General features: G+C 35.8%; 1 protein-coding gene across 2 annotated transcripts in view; it reads right to left on the minus strand.

The window, feature by feature from the left end:
- The window catches only part of LOC107671730 (voltage-dependent R-type calcium channel subunit alpha-1E-like), an 81,561-nt gene extending 54,842 nt beyond the window's left edge, over positions 1-26,719 (minus strand). For both annotated transcript variants that reach the window (XM_016464675.1, XM_016464674.1), the window contains exons 1-9: positions 26,419-26,719; positions 18,477-18,582; positions 17,099-17,238; positions 9,403-9,506; positions 9,129-9,287; positions 6,107-6,297; positions 5,286-5,389; positions 3,752-3,867; positions 788-841 (exon numbers count right to left, since the gene is read on the minus strand). In XM_016464675.1, the coding sequence (XP_016320161.1) occupies positions 788-841; positions 3,752-3,867; positions 5,286-5,389; positions 6,107-6,297; positions 9,129-9,287; positions 9,403-9,506; positions 17,099-17,238; positions 18,477-18,582; positions 26,419-26,627 (1,183 nt within the window). In that variant the 5' untranslated portion in view covers positions 26,628-26,719. The remainder of the gene's footprint in view (positions 1-787; positions 842-3,751; positions 3,868-5,285; positions 5,390-6,106; positions 6,298-9,128; positions 9,288-9,402; positions 9,507-17,098; positions 17,239-18,476; positions 18,583-26,418) is intronic.

Consider the following 26,719-nt stretch of genomic DNA (forward strand, 5'->3'; position numbering starts at 1 on the left):
AAAAAAGCAGCGGGCCAAATCGGCTGCTGATGGCCAGTCCGCGCCTGATTTCCACAGAGACAAGCAGAACGTGCAGAATTCATTTGTCTTTTTGCGGCTTAATATTCACAGACACTATAGTCCATATTGCGTTTTGATTCAAGTGTACTGACCTACTTTTGATTTATTCGTCCAAAATGTGGCATATTCCTTGACATTCCGCGTAATAGGAGTTCCGTTTTTATGACTGGATTCTACGAACCAGTCCGTGTTTTCCGCATCGCGGCCGTATGTCTCATATTTTAGAGTAATCAGTACAATTTGGGAAAGAAATCAATAAAATCTGAATTTGGACGCGTGTAAATATTCAAATGTAACCCACTTTGTAATCGTTAACATTTTCATAAGTAACTGTAATTTAATTACACATTTTTTCTTAGTAACTGTAACTGATTACAGTTACATTTATTTTGTAATTAAATTACGTAACGCCGTTACATGTAACTAGTTACTCCCCAACACTGTATATATATATATATATATATATATATATATATATGCTAAACTCTTCCCCAGGTTATAAATATATAATTTTTTATATCATAATGATCAACAACAGCAGTCCTTAAAACTGATTTTCCATAACATATTTTAAATTTTTTAGTTTTATATAAAAGTCTTGCATTTTAGCAAGAGATAAATGATTGAAATTACCAATAGAAACTGTACCTAGATGAAAACTGGTTTAAAAACTCTTCATAAACTAGACAACACATTTATTTATGTGCTATTAAAATTAAATTCATACCATCTAACGCTGATCTCCCAGAATTCTTGTTTTCTTCTGCAAGCATTACTTCCTCTTTGTTTGAGAGAGAGAGAGAGAATTTATGTAATATATTAGCAATGAAGTAACACAATTAACTCAACATTAATTAAATCAATTATTGGTTTATTCAGTTTGGTTTCTGAAAAAAAAAAGACAATTTGTAGGCCTCTTAAAAGTAATCTTCTAAACTGTAGAAGCATCAACTATTCTGAGCACAGACAGGCACATATACAAACACTCCAGTCAGTGAGTCAGTGTCACCTTTCCGTTGACCCTTCACTGCGTGGGAGAACGAGCAGCTTCACACACTCATGTTCACCTGAATGTTGTGCTCAGGTGGTGGGTGGCAGGGTGAAATGTGAAAAGAGTAGTGTAGGTGTAGTACACAACCAGAGCACAGTCTGTCACTGAACCTGGGTAAAGACAGTGAAACTTCGCTAACCTGGCTGAAATTATTGAGCCAAAAGATGGTTACAAAAATCAAAAGATTACAAATAGCATTGCATTTTAAAACAAGCACATAATACAACTGTAGTTTACTTGAAATATTTTAGCATAGCAGCAGTCTAAGTCTGAGCATGCAGCTGTGCTAGTAATAAATTAACCAATTAAGCATCAATAGGTTTTTATGCGTTTCTACCAGCTACTGTTACATGTAAGGTGTTACGTCAGCAGATATCAGTGCATCAACAGCCTAAAAATCACTTGATGTCTTCTTCCCTCTGCTCTCAAGAGCACTTTTACCACTTGGCATACAATCACATGGCCCCTAACAAAATTATTTAAAGGACTAGTTCACCCAAAAATTAAAATGGTCTTAAAATGTCCTCACCCTCTGGCCATTCAAGATTAGGATGAGTTTGTTTCTTCATCAGATTTGGAGAAATGTAGCATTGCATCAGTGTCTCAGCAATGGATGCTCTGCAGTGAATGGGTGCCGTCAGAATGAGAGTCCAAACAGCTGATAAAAACATCACAATAAACTTCCTCTTTGTTTGAGAGAGAGAGAGAGAATTTATGTAATATATTAGCAATGAAGTAACACAATTAACTCAACATTAATTAAATCAATTATTGGTTTATTCAGTTTGGTTTCTGAAAAAAAAAAGACAATTTGTAGGCCTCTTAAAAGTAATCTTCTAAACTGTAGAAGCATCAACTATTCTGAGCACAGACAGGCACATATACAAACACTCCAGTCAGTGAGTCAGTGTCACCTTTCCGTTGACCCTTCACTGCGTGGGAGAACGAGCAGCTTCACACACTCATGTTCACCTGAATGTTGTGCTCAGGTGGTGGGTGGCAGGGTGAAATGTGAAAAGAGTAGTGTAGGTGTAGTACACAATCAGAGCACAGTCTGTCACTGAACCTGGGTAAAGACAGTGAAACTTCGCTAACCTGGCTGAAATTATTGAGCCAAAAGATGGTTACAAAAATCAAAAGATTACAAATAGCATTGCATTTTAAAACAAGCACATAATACAACTGTAGTTTACTTGAAATATTTTAGCATAGCAGCAGTCTAAGTCTGAGCATGCAGCTGTGCTAGTAATAAATTAACCAATTAAGCATCAATAGGTTTTTATGCGTTTCTACCAGCTACTGTTACATGTAAGGTGTTACGTCAGCAGATATCAGTGCATCAACAGCCTAAAAATCACTTGATGTCTTCTTCCCTCTGCTCTCAAGAGCACTTTTACCACTTGGCATACAATCACATGGCCCCTAACAAAATTATTTAAAGGACTAGTTCACCCAAAAATTAAAATGGTCTTAAAATGTCCTCACCCTCTGGCCATTCAAGATTAGGATGAGTTTGTTTCTTCATCAGATTTGGAGAAATGTAGCATTGCATCAGTGTCTCAGCAATGGATGCTCTGCAGTGAATGGGTGCCGTCAGAATGAGAGTCCAAACAGCTGATAAAAACATCACAATAACCCACAAGTAATCCACAGCACTCCAGTCCATCAGTTAACACCTGGAGAAGACAAAAGCTGAAACATCCATCATTAAGACGTTTTAACTTCAAACCGTCGCTTCCAGCTAAAATACAAGTCCATAATCCATAATAACGCTTCCTCCAGTGAAAATGTGCATCTCTTGTCTCTCACATCAAACTACACCCACACATTTGTTTAGAGCTGTTTTGGCTTGTAAACGGTGCTTGATCTGTGCAGATTTCTCTCCTGATTCAGACCAGAACACGTTTTTCACTGGATTATGGACTTGTATTTTAGCCGAAAGTAACAGTTTGAAGTTAAAAACGCCTTAATGATGGATTTGTTTCAGCTTTTGTCTTCTCCAGATGTTAACTGATGGACTGGAGTGCTGTGGATTACTTGTGGATTATTGTGATGTTTTTATCAGATGTTTGGACTCTCATTCTGATGGCACCCATTCACTGCAGAGCATCCATTGCTGAGACACTGATGCAATGCTACATTTCTACAAATCTGATGAAGAAACAAACGCATCCACATCTTCGATGGCTCGAAGGTGTGTAAACTTTCAGCAAATTTTAATTTGTGGGTGAACTAGTCCTTTACAGGAATGATTCAATACCAGGAACTGCAGGCTTGTTTCTCACCTCTAACGTTCAATACACAACATCTGACAAAAAACACGAGTGCTAAACACAAACACTGCATGCTAAAAACAACAAGACTGATCCACATGAACGACAAAAGACTAATAAACCAATGCAAACACTAGAATGCATACAAGAACAGTCTCCATCCTGACTTCATCACAAACTCCAAGATACAACTATAAACATTTTGTTTTATGCTTAACAACAACAAATTGTACAGTTGCAAAGTACCAAAACATTGCAAACACAGACCAAATCCTCAAATCTACATTTTGACAGCGTTTTAAAAAAAATGCCTCTGAACATGGATAGCATACCCAGTAATGTTTTAGATTAAAATAAATGTCAGTACCTGCTCTGTCTATCCAGGCCCGGTAGCCATTGAGTTCTCTCTCCGCCTGTTGCTGGCGTCTAAGCTTCATGAAGGCACGTCTGTTCTCCACTCTCTCTCTCTCTTTAGCAAATTCCCTAGAGAAGGATTTAGGAAATTACATGTACACATATTAAGTGCTTTTTAGGTTTTGACATTTTACAACCTGTAAAGGTGTGATCAACCGAGAAACGCTGTGAAGGCAAGAGCAGCTACAGTAATCGAGCCCACACACGACTGCACGCTCATTCAGAACAATTCAAAACAAGCATTCGTTTTTACATCTCAAACCTTGAAATTATTGGATTTGCATAAAATTAAATATTAGTTGAAAGATCTGTACAGGTTTTTCCTTGCAACTACAACGAATGGGGACTGGAGCCTTCACGATTTATACAAAGATGCAAAAGCAGCAAAGTATAATCAGGGTTTCTGCAGGTTTTATAAAGGTAAATTTAAGACTAATTAAAGAAAATAAAACAAATAGCTTTAGTTTTAGTTAACCCTGCTTTCAACAGATCTACTTTGCTTTTTAACTAATGTCACAAAAAGTAAGTAAATAATCAAAAAAAACTAGAATATGGAAATAACTTTTACTGTGATGTTCTTCCTTGTTTTTTTGTTTTGTTTTCCAGTGCAAACGTTTCTTAAATAAAGATATATTGAGAGGCAAAATGACAAGATAAGAAATCATGCTTTTTGAGAAACTGATCAAAATGCAGCAAGTTTATGGACAAATGTCTGCCAATGGACTCAGAAAAATCAACTTAATTCAAAGTGGAAAAAAGTTTTCTTGCCCCATTGAGAGATATTTGTTCCTGTTTTAAGCAGAAACTCATTTCATTTTCTTCACTTTCAATTGATGTTTAGATATTAAGTTTTGGAAAACAAGACAAACATAGTAAGGAAGATATTCATTTCTGCAGTGTTTGCAACATTTCATGCCATGCTTTTCTGCTCCGATTTAAGACCTTTTAAAGGCCTAATTCGAGGAAGGGCAAATTAAGACTTTTTAAGACCCACAGAAATCCTGATAATAAAAATAATGTATACGACTTGTGCACTTTATACGAAGATTCAGAAGCTATAAGACAGACTTTTGTCTTTATTTACTAAAAATCCTAATATAACTCTCCTTAATGCATTTTTGATTGCTCATAAAATAAATAGTGTTGCTGATTAATGAACAAAGAATCAGTTGATCCAGATGTGAATGCTTCTTCACGAATCAGACTGATCTGGTTCATGAGTTCACATCACTGTGATCGTTCAAACACACTGTATGATTCCAGAAGATGACACAAGTTATGTGAACTACTTTAACAATACCTTCATGGTGCTTTTGCATCCTTTGATGCTTAAAAAAACTCCAGTTCTCATTTATTATTTGTAAAAAAATACATATTAAAATTATTAAAATCTCTCCTTTTGTTTTTCAAGCCAGAAATCTGGTTTGAAACAGCATGGGTGTGAATAATGACAGCCAACTTTTGTAAAATATTTGTGAAATTCTTACCCAGAAAGAACACCCAAAACAAGGTTGAGCACAAAAAATGAGCCGATAATGATGAGAGGAATGAAATATATCCAATTCCATGTCGACCCCAAAGCATCATTAGTCTGTGGAGAAACAACAGCAATTAATGCATAAAGTAAAGCTTTTGTGGAAAATGATCATTTAAAGGTAATTATGGTTATGTTAAATACAGTTTCTGGATATTATAGTTTATGCTTGTTCATTACAGTGTATTTTTGTGTTTTTTAATTATAGTAATTAATTATAGTGCCATCATTTACTCACCCTCAAGTTGTTCCAAAGCTGTATGCATTTCTTTCTTCTGTTGAACTCAAAAGAAGATATTTTGAAGTATGTGGGTAACCAAACAGTTGATAGTAGCCATTGATTTTCATAGTATGGAGAAAGAAAGAAAGAATACTATGGAAGTCAATGGGGACTAGAAAATGTTTGGTTACCCAAATTCTATAAAATACCTTCGTTTGTGTTCAACAGAATAACGAAACTCATACAGGTTCGGAGGTGAGTAAATCAAGACCGAATTTACATTTTTGGGTGAACTGTCCCTTTAAGGGAGTAAAATCATTTATTAATAAGTCAAAGAAGCAGTCACATTAAGCAAAGGTATTCGGTTCATGACATCCTAAAGTCACATTTAAATTGAAATCACTGCAGGTTTAGTGAATAACTTCAAATGTTAGGTTAGGATAGGTTAATAAGTTTGCATAAAGACAAATGATGAGTATCAATGAGCAAAAATAAATCCAGTCAGTCAACTATAAAACTGACTTTTTTGAAACGCTACTGCTGTAGGAACTCACATTGTACAGGACAGCAGTCCATCCCTCCATAGTGATGCACTGAAATACTGTTAGCACTGCAAACAAGATGTTGTCAAACTGAGTGATGCCATCATTGGGCCCAATCCAGCTGCCACTGCAGGTGTATTTCTCAGGACACTTCCTCACTCCACACGCAAAATCCACCTCAGACGAGTCCACCGTCTCGTTTTCTGAGGAACAGCAATATTATATGATGCATTCAGTGAGTACACTTATATAACAAATGAAAAGAAGATCAAAAAACGTCATCGTTTTGATAAACCACAGTATCATATACATATATATATTTTTTTATCAAACATGTGAATGCAGTATATTACTGATGCAAGGTCTGTTTGCTTTACAGTTTAAAATAAATAGGTTTACATTAAAATCATCCGTTTGAGATCCTCCTCGTCTGAAGGGGGCAGTGTCTGCTATGTCAGACTACATTTAGCTTCTCAATTGGAAGGCTGCATCCCAGTGAAGCTGCCTTTTCAGTAGACTAGAGTCCTCCTCAGCATTAAACGCTAGGATGACCCAGCCAGCAGAACATTCTGTCAAGGTTCTCTCAAAACGTTCTTCCAGTAACGTTAATGAAATGTTTGTTCAAAGTTATCTGGTCTTTTATAATGTTCTCAAAACATTAGTGCCAAAACATTATTTTGGAGCTTTTTTTCTGAAACGTTTTAGTTGGACGTTTGTCTAACATTAAAAAAAAAAAAAAAAAGTTAAAACTTGTTACATAATTTTCAGAGAACATTCAAAAGTAACATTCCGTTAATGTTTTCAAAATTATAAAATGGAATGTTTCCTTAACGTTAATATAACCAACATTTAAAAAAATGGATGTTCAGAGAACACTCACAAGAAACGTTTTCATAGCTTAATGTGAACATAAACACAAAAGCATTATTTGTACATTGTTCATGGAACTTTTTTCTGAAACATTTTAGTTGCATGTACATCTATTTTTTATTTTTTTTTAAATGTGACCCTGGAGCACAAAAGCAGTCACAAGGATCAATTTTTTTAAAATTTACATTTACACATCATCTGAAATCTGAATAAATAAGCTTTGCATTGATGTATGGTTTGTTAGGATAGGACAATATTTGGCCGAGATAACTATTTGAAAATCTGGAATCTGAGGGTGCAAAAAAATCTAAATATTGAGAAAATCATCTTTAAAGTTGTTCAAATGAAGTTCTTAGCAATGCATATTACTAATCAAAAATTACGTTTTGATATATTTACAGTAGGAAATTTACAAAATATCTTCATGGGACACGATCTTTACTTAATATCCTAATGATTTTTGGCATAAAAGAAAAATCTATCATTTTGACCCATACAATGTATTTTTGGCTATTGCTACAAATATACCCCAGCGACTTAACACTGCTTTTGTGCTCCAGGGTCACAGATGTCACTACTTGTTTCAGAACTTTCAGAGAACATTCAAAAGTAACATTCCCTTAATGTTTGCAAAATGATAAAATGGAATGTTCCCATAACATTCACATAATCAGGAAAAATAAATAAATAAATAAAACATCTTAAAAATTGACATTTAGAGAACATTCAGACATAACTTTCAAATGACTTAATTGGACATTAGCGCAAATAAGTTATTTTTACTTTGTTCATGAAAATTTGAGAAACATTTCAGTTATGTTAGTCTAACATTTTTTAAATGTTACTACTTGTTTCATAATGTTCAGAGAACATTCAAAAGTAACATTTCCAAAATGTTTGCAAAATGATCAAATGTTCCCTCAATATTCGTATAATCAAGAAAAAACATTTTTAAAATATAAAAAAAAGGACATTCAAAGAACATTCAGAAATAACATTTTCATTACCTAATGGGAATGTTAGCACCAAAACATTTTTTTTTCAGTTGGACATTCGCCTGACATTTTTTAAATGCTACTACTTGTTTTAGAATGTTCAGAGACTTAAAAAGATTTCAAAAGCAACATTGTCACAATGTTTGCAAAATGATAAACTGGAATGTTCTCTTAACATTCGTATAACCTAGACAAATCATTTTCAAACATTAAAATAAAAAAATGGATGTTTAGAGAACATTCAGAAATAATGTTTTCATGACTTAATGGGAATGTTAGCAAAATATTCTTAGAACATATTTGTGTTAGCTGGGGAGACAGTTTAGCAAGACCACATGGTAATGTCATAAATGTTCACGGCATTAAATTACTTTTACAAATTAATTAGGGAAAATTACAGTATAATGCAATACAGTGAATAACAACCGTCTGTGGTCTCCCAGTGCTTTGTGATTAACCTACAACAAAACAAAAGCAATACGCCTTTTTGTCTTGCATTTCATAATGAAATTGGACGAGCTCAGTGCCGACCCATTTTCTGTAAATTATCTTTTATAATTGTGTGCTAAGGATTGTGGGAGGTCGTAGGACACAGAGGATACACTTGATGAATGATCAAAATATGCTGAACGAAGGGCGCAAAATGAAGGCTGCCTTCCAAGGATCCTTCAACCTTCGATGCAGCCTTCCGACTGAGAAACACCCTAGATTTCACAGCGGAAACGATGTGCATGGTGCATGCTGGAATCTTTCTCCATTGATGGCCATTCAAAAAGCTCTGTGTATTCTGATGAAATAAGATCACTGATAAAATTCGATGTTGTAACTACACTGCTTCTTTTTGGGAGTGTAAAATAAAAGAGTGAAGAGCTGTGGTGCCGTCAGCCAATCACATTCGTCATAATCAGATTTTCCAGTGGCGTTTGAGTGATAAGTCACATGGCATTTAGGCTCAGGTGATTGGCAGCAGAACTCAGCACCCGAGATCAAAGATGGCAGATTTCAAATTGCACACCGCATGGCAGCTACACTCTAAAAAATGCTGGGTTAAATACAACCCAGTGCTGGGTTGTATTTAACCCAGCATTTTTTAGTGCACAGTATATTGTATTAGAAATATCCAGCATTCCTGTTTCATTTAAGTTAAAGGCTGAAACGTTTCTCCATACCGAGAATATCTGGAGAGGGCAGGCAAGTGTGGTGTAATTTCCCACTGTAGAACTCCAGACCGATGATAGCGAACATCAGGATGGCAAAGAACAGCAGAAGACCGATCTGCAGCAGCGGCACCATGGCTTTAATAATGGACTTCAGAACTATCTGTAAACCTGGTGGAATTCATCTGGATTAGTGCAAAGCTGTTTAAAACCAAATATTGTGTTTCATATGTGACAAGATGAGATTGATTTTCATAATTGTTGATTTGGTGGATGAGTTACTTACTAGGGATACCGGAGACTAGTTTGAGGGGTCTGAGCACACGCACAGCTCTCAGGGTCCTCAGGTCCACTGGGATATTCATATGAGAGCCGGCAGTGGCCAGAATCCTGCAGGAAAAAACAAACGGGAAATAAGAGAAAACTGTTAAAGGGAAAGTTCACCCAAAAATGGAAATTCTGTCATCATTTTCTCACCCTCATGTTGTTCCAAACCTGTACGAGTTTCTTTCTTCCACTGAACACAAAAGAAGATATTTTGCAGAATGTTGGTAACTAAACAGTTTCTGGTCCCCATTGACTTCCATTGTTTTGTTTTTTTTCTACACTATGGAAGTCAGCTGTTTGGTTACCAACATTCTTCAAAATATCTTTTGTGTTCAACACAAATGATGACAGAATTTTTATTGTTGGGAGAACTATCCCTTTCAATGTGGCACAGATCTGATTTTTTTTTTTTGTTCCCCACCACACAGATCCTTTTCCCAATGAGACAAAAATATTTTCATGTAACATGACGTTTTTCAAAACTGCATGCTTGATTTAGCATTGAATTATAAAAATATTCATGAATTGCACTTTATGATAGACAGAAACTGCAAAACACATTTACTTATGATGTTTGAATATACATTATGGCTCCTCAAATGTCGTGATGCTCTCTACACAGTGACAATAGATGTTCAGATGTAACAGTTCTTTATATAATAATTTTATATAACAAAATGCGATATAATAAAACTTTACAAAGTTCATCAACCTTAGTTAATGCTTTAGGTGTAATTAACTAATACATTTCTAGCCTTTCATGTTAGTGTATTATATGAATAAATTATATGAATAAATGCTGCAAAAAATATTATAAAGTGTTAGGATTAAATTATTATTTGTGACCCTGGATCTCAAAATTGAGATTTATACACCAGCTTTCCATTGATGTATGGTTTGTTAGGATAGGACAATATTTGGCCGAGATACAACTATTTGAAAATCTGGAATCTGAGGGTGCAAAAAAATCTAAATATTGAGAAAATCATCTTTAAAGTTGTCCAAATGAAGTTCTTAGCAATGCATATTACTAATCAAAAATTAAGTTTTACTATATTTACAGTCGGAAATTTACAAAATATCTTCATGGAACATGATATTTACTTAATATCCTAATGATTTTTGGCATAAAAAAAAAAGATAATTTTGACCCATACAATGTATTGTTGGCTATTGCTGCAAATATACCCCAGCGACTTAAGACCGGTTTTGTGGTTCAGGGTCACATATTATAGTTATAGATTATATTATTTATTTATATTATTTCTATACATAAAGTGATCAAATATTGTTCTCTTTATAATCGCTGGAACAGCGTGAGCCTATTAGTGATTTGATTTCTGAATTTTCACCAAAACTCCCATTATAATCATATGCGTGATATTGCAGTTCATTGAAAGCATTGGTGAGATTGCATTGTGTGCTCAGTAGACATGACTGTGTTACAGCTCTACAACCTTTGATGCAACGGGTATTGATGCAACGGGTATTTTTAATATTGTAAAAAAAATTCCTTTCATGTCTCCTTTAAAGTCAGCAGAAGTTGAAATTGTCTTTTCTTCCCTATTGTGAGGTATATCCAAGTAAAACAGCTTCTTGAAAGAGAAAAAAATTGTAGGGCGGGACTTGGTTTTGTCCATCTGGAATTGACCGGACCGTTGAATCGTTGTCGTGTGCTGTTGCTGCATCTCATGTGAGTTTATTGTCACATGTCGTCAGAAAAGAGAAGAGATTATGAAGGCACATGCATTTGAAAAAATTAAAGATGCACACAGATATATCATTTATAATAAACACTGCAATATTACATAAAAAAATAAGAATTGCCGATTTAGATTTCATGGTTACTTTAAATTAGTTGATGCTACAGTCTGATAATATATCAGGGTATAGGGTGTTTCGCGCATGCAGGTCAGATACTATATGTGCTGCATTTAAAAGGTCATGTGAACAACCTCACAAACTAAATGGGAAGTGGGCACTTTGGCGTGCGCTGTGAGCATTAGTGAGAGCTGTTACAGTGTGCGCACTTCCCAGAGACGATACAGTGACAAATACATTAGACAACAGTATCTGTGAGCACGACTGCTAATGTTCAGGAGGAACCTAAAGTCATGAACTCAGGGATCAATTTGAATAAGAGAATATGAATTACAGTATGGAAGAGGAAAAAGGAAAAAGCGAGCGTCAGAAAGAGAGCGACTTGTGGAGCGAGTGAGTGGGTGAGTGGATGAAAGCATTGCTCGGGGGTGTAAATGGTGTGAAAATTCAAGGTTGTGAATCTTTCTGTAGCCTCCAGAGCTGCAGCACGTCCGTACTATTGTACATCATGATTTGCATCAACAAATCCTTCATATCAGGAACAGAGAGGAGCCTGCTTTATTATGCCTTTTTATAAACATCCGCTTGTCTTACGGGAGCTTTCAATCTGTGATTCAAAGGAACTTATGTAATGCTTCCTGATCAAGTACAAAATGTACTGCGTTTAAACCATAGGACGGTCTGTTTAATAAAAAATCTTCATCTAATAGAATGTGTGTTTCCTTAGGCTTAACCATGTTTTATGTATTTACGGTAGTGTCTTTAACACAGAGGCTTTTTCTAACTGAACTGATTTTGTTTTGTGTAAGTCATAATAATCAATTACATTTGTACCTTTGTGTCATTTCACACATTTCTATCAATCAGTGTAGCATGACCAAACACTTTTAATTATTTCACAATTTGATTTCTTTGTACCTGTCAGTGAAAAAGCTGAAATGCAAACATGAAATGAATATGGGCTCACCCACACATGAACACCTACACACAGCGCTGAACTGAGCTCTGAGAGCCAGTCAACGGGGCGGGAGGAAGATGGAGGAATAACATTATCAACACTTAGTGGTGAATCATCGGCATATCTGCAGCAAATGCTTCATGTTTCACACACTATGAAAGAAAGGCTTCATGCTGAGTCTATGCTGCGTTCTGAACATCTGAGCACACTGTACGCTCATGTAGCGCTCCGTTGTCCACTTCCTCAAGACAAGCAGTAGAAGTCCTGATAAACTGTAAAATATTCACACTTGACGCATTGTCAAATGTATTTCTAGGGGAAATCTGAATGACTAATTCTATGAATCATTTAATCTGAATTCATAACATCAGTAGCTGCGCTACGCAACTTTTGTCTCTCTATCGCCATCTGTGGCTGAATCATAAAATTGCATGTCGCTTGCACAGGACTCGTTTTAAATCGACTTTAGGTATCATGCACTTGCAGATTTGTAAATGGTTATAGAGACAAATTGGGCATCATGCACTAAAGGACTAGCAGACTTTCAAGTTATTCTGAATACAATAAACTCAAACATGCAGTTTGTTGCTAGGAGACGCACGATAAATGAAAACAATGTGTTCTAAAATCAGTTCAAAATATCAATCATGCTTGATATCAGATTCTACACGACAACAGTGTTTACTGTAGCAACAAGCTGCAATAACTCCTAAGCACTCACACGTACAATTTACGGACGTGATTATATATTAAAAAAATTAAAGTTGTGTCTCAAATGACGCACTATATACTTTTTATGTACTCAACCATAATAAAAGCTGCAACAGTTGAGCGCATAAAGTGTCCAACATTCCACACTTAATTTTTTCGGTTAATTAAGTGCATCATTCGGGCATTTGAAGTGTATTTTTTTCTATTTGGAATTTTCAGTGTGAACACACTAAACACACTATTTAAACATGGCATAGAATAATGCATGAGTATGTGAACTGGGATGCACATTTAGTGAAAGACAGCTGTGGTTGTCAGAACTACTGTAAAAAAAATAGTAGCAGTTTGAACTAATTGTTACAGCTTGAACTTAAATGTAAAGTTAAAAAATAAATAATACATATAATATACTGAGAGAGAAAGACACATGATCAATCAAAGTTCATCACAGCTAGATTTCCCACAAGCTGAGGAGGAAAATACTAATATATAGAAGGAGCACGTAGTGTCAGACACACAACACAAAACACCATCATGGTAACACGTGACAGTAAAATAATGTAATAAACATTCATTTAGCAACATAAGATGTAACAGAAAACTATGAACTATGTACATAACTGATAAGAAAAGAAGAAAGAAACCTCATTATTTCAATGAAAAGTCATCAAATGTGAGCTCTCACACAGAGAATTCTGGGAATGGCAATATCCTTTTTTGATGACTGGTTCTTTTCTCTACAGAAAGCAGGACATTTAACAGAATTTTACAGTAAAATTACATAAAATGCCCCATTAGACGTATCACAGCTAGGCAAGAACACCTTCAACACAGATTTTTATGTAATAGCTGAATAATGGAATTGTATTTATTTTTAACCAAAAAAAAAGACAGCTTTAAATAAAATAAAACCTGCAAAAATATGGAAACCCTAAGCAATTCTGACGACACTGATGCAATTATTCTGAATGCTTCCCCTGGTATATACTGCATGTTCATATAAAACGATGTTGTAATCAAATGTTTAAAATGACTTGGAAAGATTTATGGCTTATGGGACTGTAGTTACTGTTCATATTTTGTCCGAATATTGTCTTTATAGGTTCACGACGTCAGTGGTTCTGGAATGTTTTTGATGTTTGTATTTTGAAGCCTGTTGAAAAGACCTGTGCATGCTGGTGTTCCCATTAGACTTATTAACTAGCTTAACAATGCTTTTATGGTCAACTAGAATCGTCATGTTGGTTGACATAGTCACAGATTTCGCGGGTGAACTAAACCAGCACTAACTAGCATGTTGACCTATCAGCTGGTCTTCAGCAGGGACAGCTAATCCAATGCTTTTTACATTGGTAAAGACATTTCAGACATGCTGCATCTCTGTACTCTGCATGTAGACAGTCTCAAACATTACTTGAAGGATCATGAGAAGCTGTGTGTGAGCTGTCACTTCAACGTTATCATACTCGTATTTGTTTTATCATGTCAAATGCAAAGTTTCTCCATATGTTCCCAGAGGACCTGTGAAGGAAAAAATATCAAATTGGCCCTGTCCCAGCAGATTCGCTTGCAGCTAATCATTAATTTCAGATGAAATGAAAGCCACAAGCAATGGCCTACTGGCCTTGTTTCAGTTCCCAGATGAGTGGAATGGCACATGTAGTTTTCTTTTAAGTCTGACTTACTTTCACTGTTTTTAAAGAGGTCAGGTATGTTGGAGTCAAAAGTGTGTCAGATGTCTAGATAATCGCTTTCGTTTCAGATTTTAGCAGCCACTCTAAGAGAGATTGTCAGGAGAAAAACTGGCATATAGACAAAAATGGATAATAAGGTTGTGTACAAACATAATTATTATTATTACTTTTTAACAAGACATTGTTAAAGTGGATCATTCAAAGCCAAACAAGTTCATAGGATCAGATATAACACATAACATCAGCCTCATTCATGAAACACAAGCAAAAAAAAATCTCTGTAAAACCACTCTGCGATTCATTTGAGAGTCGATTTATGATCAATTGTTTGTGCGCGACAGTCGTCCGTGAGGGGCTGTCGCGCTGTTTTTTGTTTATTGTATTAAAGTTTTGTTTGAATGTTGGCCGGTTCCCACCTCCTTCTTCCCGACCTACAAACGTTTGTTACATTGGTGCCGAAACCCGGGAGGAAGGAGGGACACGCTGCCAGAGATCCCTCGCCGCTGTAGCAGATTCGCTTGCAGCTAATCATTAATTTCAGATGAAATGAAAGCCACAAGCAATGGCCTACTGGCCTTGTTTCAGTTCCCAGATGAGTGGAATGGCACATGTAGTTTTCTTTTAAGTCTGACTTACTTTCACTGTTTTTAAAGAGGTCAGGTATGTTGGAGTCAAAAGTGTGTCAGATGTCTAGATAATCGCTTTCGTTTCAGATTTTAGCAGCCACTCTAAGAGAGATTGTCAGGAGAAAAACTGGCATATAGACAAAAATGGATAATAAGGTTGTATACAAACATAATTATTATTATTACTTTTTAACAAGACATTGTTAAAGTGGATCATTCAAAGCCAAACAAGTTCATAGGATCAGATATAACACATAACATCAGCCTCATTCATGAAACACAAGCAAAAAAAAATCTCTGTAAAACCACTCTGCGATTCATTTGAGAGTCGATTTATGATCAATTTACACAGGAATATTGTGACGAGTGGGGCCGAGAGCCGTGGGAACGGAGCGAGGCCGGTGGAGTAATTGCTAATGCGCGACACCTGCGCCACTCACCAGGCCTGGACTTTATTTTGTAATATACTGTAATATACTGATCTCCTGTACTCTAATGCAGTGGTTCTGGACCCACAGCACTGCACATTTTATATAGCATCTGAGAAGGAAGGAAACATGGAACTGAGGTAAACAGGAATGAAAACAGTTCCTTGATGAGGAATCCTACCTCTGCTGTTCACAGCCTATTCAAACACACAGTCCAGTAGCCAAGACATGCATCTAGCCTGCAGAGCAGATAGTGAACGGGACTGCATTCTAGTCCCTTCCCTCACTAACTTCCTTCTGTCTCAAGGACTCAGGTTATTTATTTAAAGGATGCACGTCATTGCTTAGATTGCATGAAAGCCCTACTGACAGAACCCATGCAATTGGTTTAAACGGAACGCTTTAAGCCATTGATCACTTGGAACCCATTTTGCAGCTGATTTATTATTTACAGTTTTATTCTATATTAATGCATCATTATATAGACTGATGTGTGGAAGCCTGTTTCAGCCACTGGATTAAAAAAAAAGGTAATTGCAACCTTTTACAACCTTTTATCTCACAATCCTGACTTGTTTCTCGCAATTCAGATTTTTTTTCTCAGAATTGCATGATATAAACTGACAATTCTGACTTTTTTTCTCAGAATTGCATGATATAAACTGACAATTTTCTCAGAATTGTGAGACATAAACTCACAACAGCGTTGAGTAATAAAGTCAGAACTGCAAGATATAAACGCGCAATTCTGACTTCTATTCTCATAGTTGCGAGTTTATATCCCACAACTTCACAATCCCCTTCACAATTCTCAGAATTGTGATATATAAACTTGCAATTGAGAGTTATAAAGTCCAATTCTGAGAAAAAAACAAAAACAAAAAAAAGACTGACTATTTTCTTACAATTGCAAGTTTATATCTCACAAAGTCAAAATTGTGACATATAAATGTGCAATTCTGTGAAAAAAAGTCAGAATTGTGACATAAAATTTGCAATTACCTTCTTTAATTTTTTTATTCAGTGGTGGTAACAAGCTTCCATTCCTATGGGAATGCTTGGGCTTTTGAGAAAACTTAAAACACACACACACATAATACGGCATAAAAATAGCTGCATTTTGGGACACAGAAGTACCAGAAGGGTAAATTTGAATAGACTCGCTCTCTCGATCAGAATTGAGTTATTGAAGATCAGCAGAAACGCTCCTTGCCCACTTAAGGAAGTGGAATGGACTTCCACAAATCCAGTGGAGAAGTGCTTAGGGAACTTATGATTGCAAGCAGAAATCGAAGAGCAGATACCAACTACGGGCCATGCCTACCATAGCAATGTTTTGAAGGGAAGCACACTATTCCTAGCCCTGAAGTATCAAAAGTCAGTGGGGAGAAAGAAAATATAAATGTCAGATGCTTACCCACTTAGCACAACAATGAAGTCCATTACATTCCAGCCATTTCTAAGATAGGAACCCTTATGAAAAACAAAACCGAGCGCCACCAGCTTGATACCAGCTTCAAAACAGAAGATCCCAATGAAATAAGGCTCAGTCTTCTCCTAATGGACACGATGAGAAAGAAAAAGATCAAACGATTAAACAAAACAATCGACAGAGAATGTCATAATAAGTAATATAGAAATGCACATTGTAGCTTTGATTTTATAATGATATCAAACTTCTACATTTACAGAGGATGTCATCTGAAGAAGAAAAAAAGACCCACAAATCTGTGGCCACGGTTTTGCAATTTGTCCCCTCAGTTTATAAACTGCACTCACAAATTCTTAAACTGTTTCCTCGATTTAACAAATCGTGCTCATGGATTAATAAACCATACCCATGAGTTCCTAATCTGTGCTTTTAGATTTGTAAAACCGTACCTTCAGATTTTGCAATCCGTACCCACAAATTCATAAATCGCACCCATGATTTTGCAATCTGTTTCCATGGGTTTACAAAGGGATTTAAAAAAAAAATGCTTAACGAGGCTTAATGTCCTAAAACAACAACCAGTGAAAACCAACTTTCTCCCACATTTCTTGTCATAAACACTATCACCATAATCCAAGAGGAAAGACAATAATTTTACGCTAAGCGTTTTCTCCACCATAGAAAACTGTGAAGAAAACATACACCTTATTGATGTAGCAAACTATTTACAGAATATGAATGCAATGCACTAAATTGCATGCTAAGCATTTTCCTCTCATAGAAAACTATTATAAAGAAAACGCTTAACGTGGCTCAATGCAGTGATACTAAAACTCAGTATACACCTTACTGCTGATGCAGCGCATTGCATTCGTATTCTGAGTTCTTCTGCTTGCCTTTACATACATATTTTTAATAAACTGTATCCCAGATTTGGCTTTTTTATAACACTGTATTTGTCCCTTAAGCCACATTAAGTGTTTCTGGCCTCATCAGCTTGCCTGTATATAGTTTGTAGCATCAGTAAGATATATACTCAGTTTTTTGTCTTTTATTATCCTAATGCATTAAAGTGGGAATGAATTGCAAAGAATTTGTGAGTATGGTTTATAAACTGAGGGGGCGAATTGCAAAACCGTGGCCACAGATTTGCTGGCCTTTTTTTCTCTCTCCGACAGGTGATTTCTTAGTGATGATGGTTGCCACTAGCTTCAGAGTAACAGTATGCATTTTATTTTGTACTCTCTGGACTCTGGGAATCCAATAATTTAGATAATATGTGGTATAAGTAGTAGCAAGAGTTTTGAAAGGTTCAGTTATGTTTATCTAAAATATGAATGTATTAATGTTTTTTAATGCTTACCAGCCTTTTGGACATAGGCGTCTTGTCCTCACCAGGAAGATGCTGTTCCAGGGATAAAACGATGCAGTTGGCTATGATGGTGGCTAGGATCATATACTCAAATGGAGTAATGGCACAGGGGTCAAGGCAAATATTACATCAGGTGACAAAATGAGAATTACTAAATTTAAAAAAAAGTTTACATCTGAACAACAAAGAATCTCCTCTTCAAGACTGACACACTGTACACTTTACTTCACACATTACAAAATCTTATACTCCTGCCTGCATTAATAAACCTGTCCTCTGTAGAAACATATACTGTATATAAATAAATGTTTATGTATCAATATATGGACTTGTTAGTTTAAATGCATAGTACCTAGGACTTGCATGACTGAGTAGCTGACTAGAGATCCAGCTGGCCAGTCAAGTTTACCTTATGTAAATGAGTCAGTGCTGCATTAATGGAGAGTCTGTGAGTGGATGAAGTGTGCATATCTTCACTGACAGACTCACTATAGCTGCATTGTCTTGCTTTAGCTCCTGTCCACACCGGATAGCCTTGTAGCGGTTTACACAAATTACATACACTCTGGATGAACTCAGATGTCCGTAGAACCAACAGTGCAGTGCTTGTAAAAGCTTTGTGAAACCACTTCTTGTCGAATGGAAGAATTTTCTTCCTGCTGTCCTCAAGTACTACGAGCACAACTAAAGTCATGTGATCCTCAACTAGTCAACGTAGACCCAAAATGTCGTTCGTTGCCAACAAACCAGTTATTAATTGTTAGTTGCATTCAATTAAGTCAGTATAACTGGCTTTGAACATCCATTGAATGTGCCTCCGAACAACACACAGCGTTTTGTTTCTGAATGATTCCACATTTTTGAACCAATCAGGCGAGTCAAAATTCAATGACACATTCTCAAAGACGATCACTTGCTTTGTTTCTGAAAAATATCAGCTGTTTAATCGATTGAATTAATGACTCAATGACTCACTCATTAAGAGAATCACATAACAGAGAACATTGCATAACAGAGAGTCACAGTGACTTTTAGTTTCATATTTAGAGTATCATTTATTTTTTATTTACTTATTTTTTTTTGTATTTAAATGTTATGGCCACATTGCAGCCTTACAAGTGTATGTGTAATAAAATAATAAAAATGTAAAAAAAAAAATTCTAAACCTTGTTTTTTTTCATGTCTATTCAATGCAAACACGATAATGACTTTAAATTATCTTTTGGGGGGTAATTTTTTCGGCCCAAATTGAAGTGTGATTAATTGGCGATTAATTATTGGGCACAGCATGAATTAATTAAATTTAAAAAATGTTATTAAATTTAATCGATTAAAAATGTTAATCGATTGACAGCCCTATATATATATAAACATATAAAGGGGTAAAGTAGGGTTGACGGTGTAATTATAGATGTAGCTACAGAAATTAATTACAGATGTAATTATAGGTATTTTTTTTATTTAAGTACAATGTAAAACATGTATCTACACAATAAGTGCATTTTATCAAATTATTAATTTAAATGTAAGTGCATAGTAATTAAAGACACTTAATATGAAGCATGTCCATTTATTGTTTTCATTTTAAGAAATGATAAAAATCAACTACATGTTTATAGAAGTGACTTATAATAAACCCCATGTAATTGATCTGAGAGTATCTTTCCTGATGCTGGTATTAAAATGGACATTCTTGGAAGTTTCCGTGACTTTATTTATTTATATATATATATTTTTTTTTTTCATGGGATATGCCCATATTCATTTGCTCTAGCACTTTACAGAAGTTGTGTAAGAAAAATAAACAAATAAATAAATAAAACAGACTACAGCCCTATTCATTTGGTAATTGTTACTCGTCTGTAAAAATAAATCTGTATGACTCCTCGGATAAAAAACTCATGTGTTCAGATGACGATTTATTCAAAGTGGAGGAGGTTGTTTTGTGATCTTATAGGACCCCAGAAACGTGCTTCTCAAATTGTCAGTCACATGTTCAACATTTATTTAAATATCCTATGTTATAATAGGAAAATTGATGCACTATGGGTTTTATCTCCCCAAATGATGAATGCAAGTTTAAAAATATGGAAATTAGCAGAAATAAGTTAGCAAGCTCTTATTTAAATGAGGCAAACATTTGACCCTAAACTATATAAATATATATAATACAAAAGTTTATTGCAAAATAAAAGTTTGCACATTGTAACATGCACATTGCAATGAAGTGCAACAGTTGGATGCTTGTAAACTCAGAGATGTAGATTCAGACACAATTAAATTACCACACAACTTTGGTTTTTGTCAAAAAGCAAAAAAACATTTGGTACCTCTGCCATACATTTTTATGTGTGGTGGAAAAAAACAAAAACAACAACATTCTGGATTCGGGTGGCAATAAAATCACCAACTAGCCCACATAACAACATCCAATGTTTTTCACAAACCAACTACTTAATAAGCATCACCTTTACTGTTATCATATTTCGTCATTTGAACAAACGTTTTAAAGTGTAGCACTTACAGTCTGCACTGGCTGTGCTACGGACATGAATGATACCTCAACTCATGCAGCTTGTAGAGGAAAGCTGTAATACTACTTTTCTACGCAACCGGGGGAGGGCCAGTTTTCACCATTCTTGTCAGATAAGATGGTTGCAAGCGAGGTAAAATACTTGGAAGCTATTATACAAAAAATGGCATTATAAAATAATAAGCATAGTATTGTCAGTTCAGTTAGGGATGCACTAACCTAGAATTTTCAGCTTTTTTATTTTTGGCATCTCTCTAGCAGCGAGGATTGCCGTTTAATCGATTGAATGAATGACTCAATGACTCACTCATTAAGAGAATCACATAACAGAGAACATTGCATAACAGAGAGTCACAGTGAATTTTAGTTTCATATTTAGAGTATCATTTATTTTTTATTTACTTTTTTTTTTTTGTATTTTAATGTTATGGCCACATTGCAGCCTTAAAAGTGTATGTGAAATAATAAGCATAGTATTGTCAGTTCAGTTAGGGATGCACTAACCTAGAATTTTCAGCTTTTTTATTTTTGGCATCTCTCTAGCAGCGAGGATTGCCATGGCAACCTGCTTTCTACACTTAACCTCCTCCAGGGAGGGTGGACTGTGAGTTTTGCTCACCTGAGAAACAGCCAAACATTATCTCAAGTGCTGCTTGTAATGCGCTTTCAGGCTCAAGTATGAAAATCATGTGCATTCCTCATAAGCATGTGCAATGACCTGAAATCTGTTGCTGCTGATTGGATCGGTAGAGGTGAATTTAATTAATTAAGTTGAAGGAATGTCAGAAAACATGAAATATATACTCTATTCAGATTGTGTTGTAGTAGCCACTTGTTCAACAAGTATTGAAAAGAACAAGTAATGAAAGCCAGAGTACACATGGCCTTATACAGGAACTAAATCAGGGTGACAACTACTATTAGTTTAGTAGTAGAAAAACTAGTAGTCAGCAAGTATAATAAACATTACGATTTCCTCATAGCCATATGTCTGTTTCTTCTTTAAGAGTTGCAGCTTATTTATTCACTTTGATCCTAAAACTGGTATAAAAATATACATGTAGGCTATATAACATGCTACACAAACAGTAACACGCATACACTATATAACAGCATGGATTCGAGTGTAATACTAGTACAGTGTCTTGGGTTCTGTCCCACCATTGCATAACATTGCATTTTTCAGTCTGTGTTCAAAATATTAATGAAATCTGTAGGTGTGTAATTGTCCAAAACAGTTAGCTAGATTTATTTTCCCCAAACACGATCTCAAGGGCTTTGATAAAATCATTATGCAATTATATAACTATATAAACTATAGCCCAGAGAAAAAACGGTATCGTTCATAAATTGTTATTTTTTTAGAAGACTTAACTGAGTTGTCATTATTTTTTGTCTCAGATGTTTCTCCCAATGTCCTAAAAATAGATAAATGAGATAATTGTTGCATACAGTAAGAGTTTAGAGCCATAAAAACTAATGCAGGTAGCTTTAACAGATTTGTTCGTTCAACTTATGATTATTCAACTGCACTTGGGTTCCAACTTTATGTCATTCTGCTGAAGAATGCACAACCGTCAACTATAAACCCAGCAAGCAAACTGTCCTCTCTTAGTCAAGGACAGAGATGCATAGAGGCATACGTACCACAATGAACATACGAAAACATGCATCTATCTACATTTACTACTCTACCACTCCAAAAACGTACCTGTACATACAATTCACTGCAGTTTCCATCTGAAATGAACACTACTGGCAGTAAATCACCAACCACTTTAATTCCTGTTCACATAAATTATGATTACAGGGGCAGATTATCCATTAATAAAGACTTATTTTTGCATGATACTATGTTATGACCTCAAAACACTTCCACCATAGTGTATGATTTATAAACTAATACATTTTCATGTCTGTATCACGTAACCATCTGTATTTGTATGGCTTTTCTGACTAAGTAAACTTGCTCTATAGCGCACCCGGTACAGAATTGCACTTATGATGTGAAGCGCTCGGGTACGAGTCCCATGAAACATGAGTCACGATAAAAGAGCTCAAAGACTTGTAGAAGCACGTTCAAATAGCATGGTAGATTCAGCAAATGCATTTTAATCTCACAATTGCTTTTGTTAACACTGTCGTTTAGGTTTAGTGTAGGTGCGTTCTTTTATTTATTTACTTTTTAGATGCAATAGAGCACTGACCTTTTAGCACCACTCGCCGGACATTTAATTTCCAAACTGCTGCAATACAGATGATCAGCATTGCCAGATTCACGTACATCTGTTTTGGATATAATTAAAATGCTTTATTAGCTGAACATTTCATTTCATTTAGAAGGTGTTGCAAAACATCCAAAAAGCAACGCAATATCATTTTGCAGAAATGCCACTACAGGCACATTTTTCCAACGGGCCTGGATTTGTAAGATTTCTCATTTGGTAGATTTTAATGAGACTGTTCTCAAATATGTATGTTTAAATGTTGCAATTACAGGCAAAGTCGTGGTGAATGGTGTTCACTCTTTTCCCTCAGTTTGGCCCAAGAATGCCAGATTTCTCACTTCCATCTGCTGTCACGTTCACAGCCACAAGTCCACACTCATGCCGACCATGGACCCTGAGTCAGCGCACATATCTGCTACAGATGAGGTTATATCCATCTCAAACCAAACTTGTGTGCTATCAGCGCCCGAGCTGTTCACATCTACAAACCAGGAACTCAGACTCCCTGCCTCAAACCAGAAGCTTCCCTTTTCTGCAGCCTCTCCAGAGTTCTCAGTTATGCCAAGTTATGCATTCCTTGTCATAAGCTGTGTTTACACCTGGTATTAACATGTGTTTGTTCAGTCGGATCACAAGCAGACGAGGGAGACACATTCCCATTTACACCTGGTGTTTTGATCCATCCTCTTTTGTCATATTCGACCACTTTCCTGATTTCTTTGAGGTAAGTGTCTATAGGCTGGTGCATGTATGGGGTTTTTCTGATCTTTCGATCTAATATTGCGAAATAAGCTTGTGCAATTCACATATGAACGCTAAAGGAGACAATGGAAAACGATACGGAGAAAACAAACAAAATGATAAAGTGAAACAAACCTTTGAATTATATCTATAGCTATTTATTAATTTGATCATTTATAGACCGTGCTTTCACTTAAAAAGATGTTTTTGTGCAAAGTGCAAACGTAACATAAAATATGTAGTGGAAATGTTGATGGAACAAATAGATGTATGTGCAGAATTGAGAAACTGAGATTAATTGTCTCACAAGGCAAATGCTTTTCAGTTCAAAAAAGTCGATGCAATACAAACATTTTTGAGAAATAAGTAATTTGTACATTTATATAATTGGTAAGCGAAAAAGACATTGTGTAGCTATGTGTGCACAGCATGAGTTCAAGTCCACTTTCATTTCTTGAACAGTAGGGATTAGTGCATTTCCTTCATTCACCTCTGCCTGACCCAAACATCTGGATGGCTCAATTAACATTTTTATTTTTATTTTGCATGTCAAGTCACGTCACTGCAATTGATACCCCAGCCCACATGCTTGTGTTTGCACTCACAGAATCAGTTTCTACAGCCAGCGTGGATCACTATCCAGCACCACCACAAGGTCACAATCCAAGTCCACCACAGTCCTGAATCCCAGGTCCTCCACAGCCACAAGTTCACAAACCTGTGGTCCAGGTCCAATTTAGTGTTGACGTTTGCAGCACAGTGCCCAGCAAACCCAGATCACAGCTGTCAACATCCACCAGCACTGAGCCATTTTTGAGTTTGAGTTGCCATGATTGAGTTGTTTAATGTTTAGGATGTTATGCAATGCTTTGCCCATAAGAAATCCACCCCTACACTCTCAAATTAGTACTAATATGTACCATTAAGGTACTAATACGTACATTTATGGTACTAATATGCATTCTTTAAGGGTAAATAAGGTACAAAAGTTTACCTTTTCAAAAGCTACTGCCCCAGTGACAGATTTTGTACCTTTTTTCTGAGAATGTAGGGAAGGGGCTCTGTAAATGTTTTGTTGATTTATGCTGTCATGCTGCGTACTTGTCTGTTTGTTGTAATATTTCTTATGTCTTCATTTTAAAGTTCTGTTTTTTGGTATTCAGTTCTGTATTCAGGTGTGTCTTGTTATTGGTTAACTACCCTCAATTAGTCCTTAGGTCTTGTTGATTAGTCTAGTCTTGTTATTGGACATTAATTAATCCAATCCATTGCAAAGAACTGCATACACACATATACGTTCTGCATTTCTTTCATTCTTGAACATGAATTCATCCAGCACACAAAGAAATGCACATTTCCACATTTTCACGTCAAGGTCAGATGTACAGAAAATCGGAATAACGAGAAATGTTTGCATTTGTATTGAATTGTCTATCTTTTAAAGGGGTCATATGATGCTGCTAAAAAGAACATTATTTTGTGTATTTGGTGTAATGAAATGTGTTTATGCGGTTTAAGGTTCAAAAAACACATTATTTTCCACATACTGTACATTATTGTTTCTCCTCTATGCCCCGCCTTTCTGAAACGCGTCGATTTTTACAAAGCTCAGCGACGTAGATATGTGGGGGCGTGTTAGAATGAGCCATTTTAGGTAGGCGTGGTTAACTCTGAGCTTTTATAAAGAATATCTCTTTGGATTTGAGACTTTAGTCTTTGCAACTTTACAGATCTTCTTTATGCACCAAGAGCTTGTAGCACTCCAAAGAGAAAGGAAAACTTGAAATCGCATCATATGACCCCTTTAAATGCTTGGCAAATATGACAGAGGACAACGCATGTAAGATCACTGGATTCTCAATTATGAGAAGCTAAATATCTCCATATGCTTTCATTTAATCTCATTGTGTTCATTTTATATTGGCTAGATTAACCTTGATCGGGTCTCTTAATTTGTGTAGTACATTAAAATAGTTTTAATGTAGAAACTGTGTGCGGTTCCCCAACTCTTTTTAGCATTTCTTACAATATTTAGATATGTAAAGCTCTCACAAGCGGTTCTGACTATGAAGTATAATTTATTAAACTGTTGCGCCCCAGAACGAGTGTCTAGCACAAAGGCTTACATTTTTTAATGTTAGAAACCATTTTGCTAAGGGCTGAATGCCAGAAGTGTCTAGAAAGTCTAGAGAAGTCTAGAAAAATCAAGTGTGTCTTTTAATACAGAACTTGTTGCAGATGATTTTTGTAACTTCTTTTCGGCTTTTACTAAATGTTTCCAAAATGTTTCCACAAAACGCAAAAGGGCAGGTAACTTCAATCAGAAGATAAAACAAGTAAGACAACACAACCATCAAACAGGTAAATTCATCTGAGATAATTGCATGCAATTTGTAATTGTATTATTCGCAAAAGGCTTATGAAAGGATATGGCCACTCTATAATCCTCTTTGCATATTTTCTTATGATATTTTTCTCAGCGAAGATAAAGAGAGACCTGTTGACGGTGAGACAGTTGTGTTTGGCTGGGATGGGGTTGTACAGAGCCATGGTCCGAGCCCGTTTAATCTCCCCGGCGGACTCGCTCTCTGCCTTCCCTTCAGCGCTCACCTCCTTAGGCATGTCTTCAGACTGAGCCATGTCTCAAGATCTGGAATAATCAATCCCAGCTTTCATAGACGATCCCAGCTTTACTCCATTCTTCTAACGGCAAGCCAGCTTGAAGAATATCT

This window comes from Sinocyclocheilus anshuiensis, unplaced genomic scaffold (genome assembly GCF_001515605.1).
Source record: "Sinocyclocheilus anshuiensis isolate Anshui unplaced genomic scaffold, SAMN03320099.WGS_v1.1 scaffold524, whole genome shotgun sequence".
Classification (NCBI taxonomy): Eukaryota; Metazoa; Chordata; class Actinopteri; order Cypriniformes; family Cyprinidae; genus Sinocyclocheilus; species Sinocyclocheilus anshuiensis.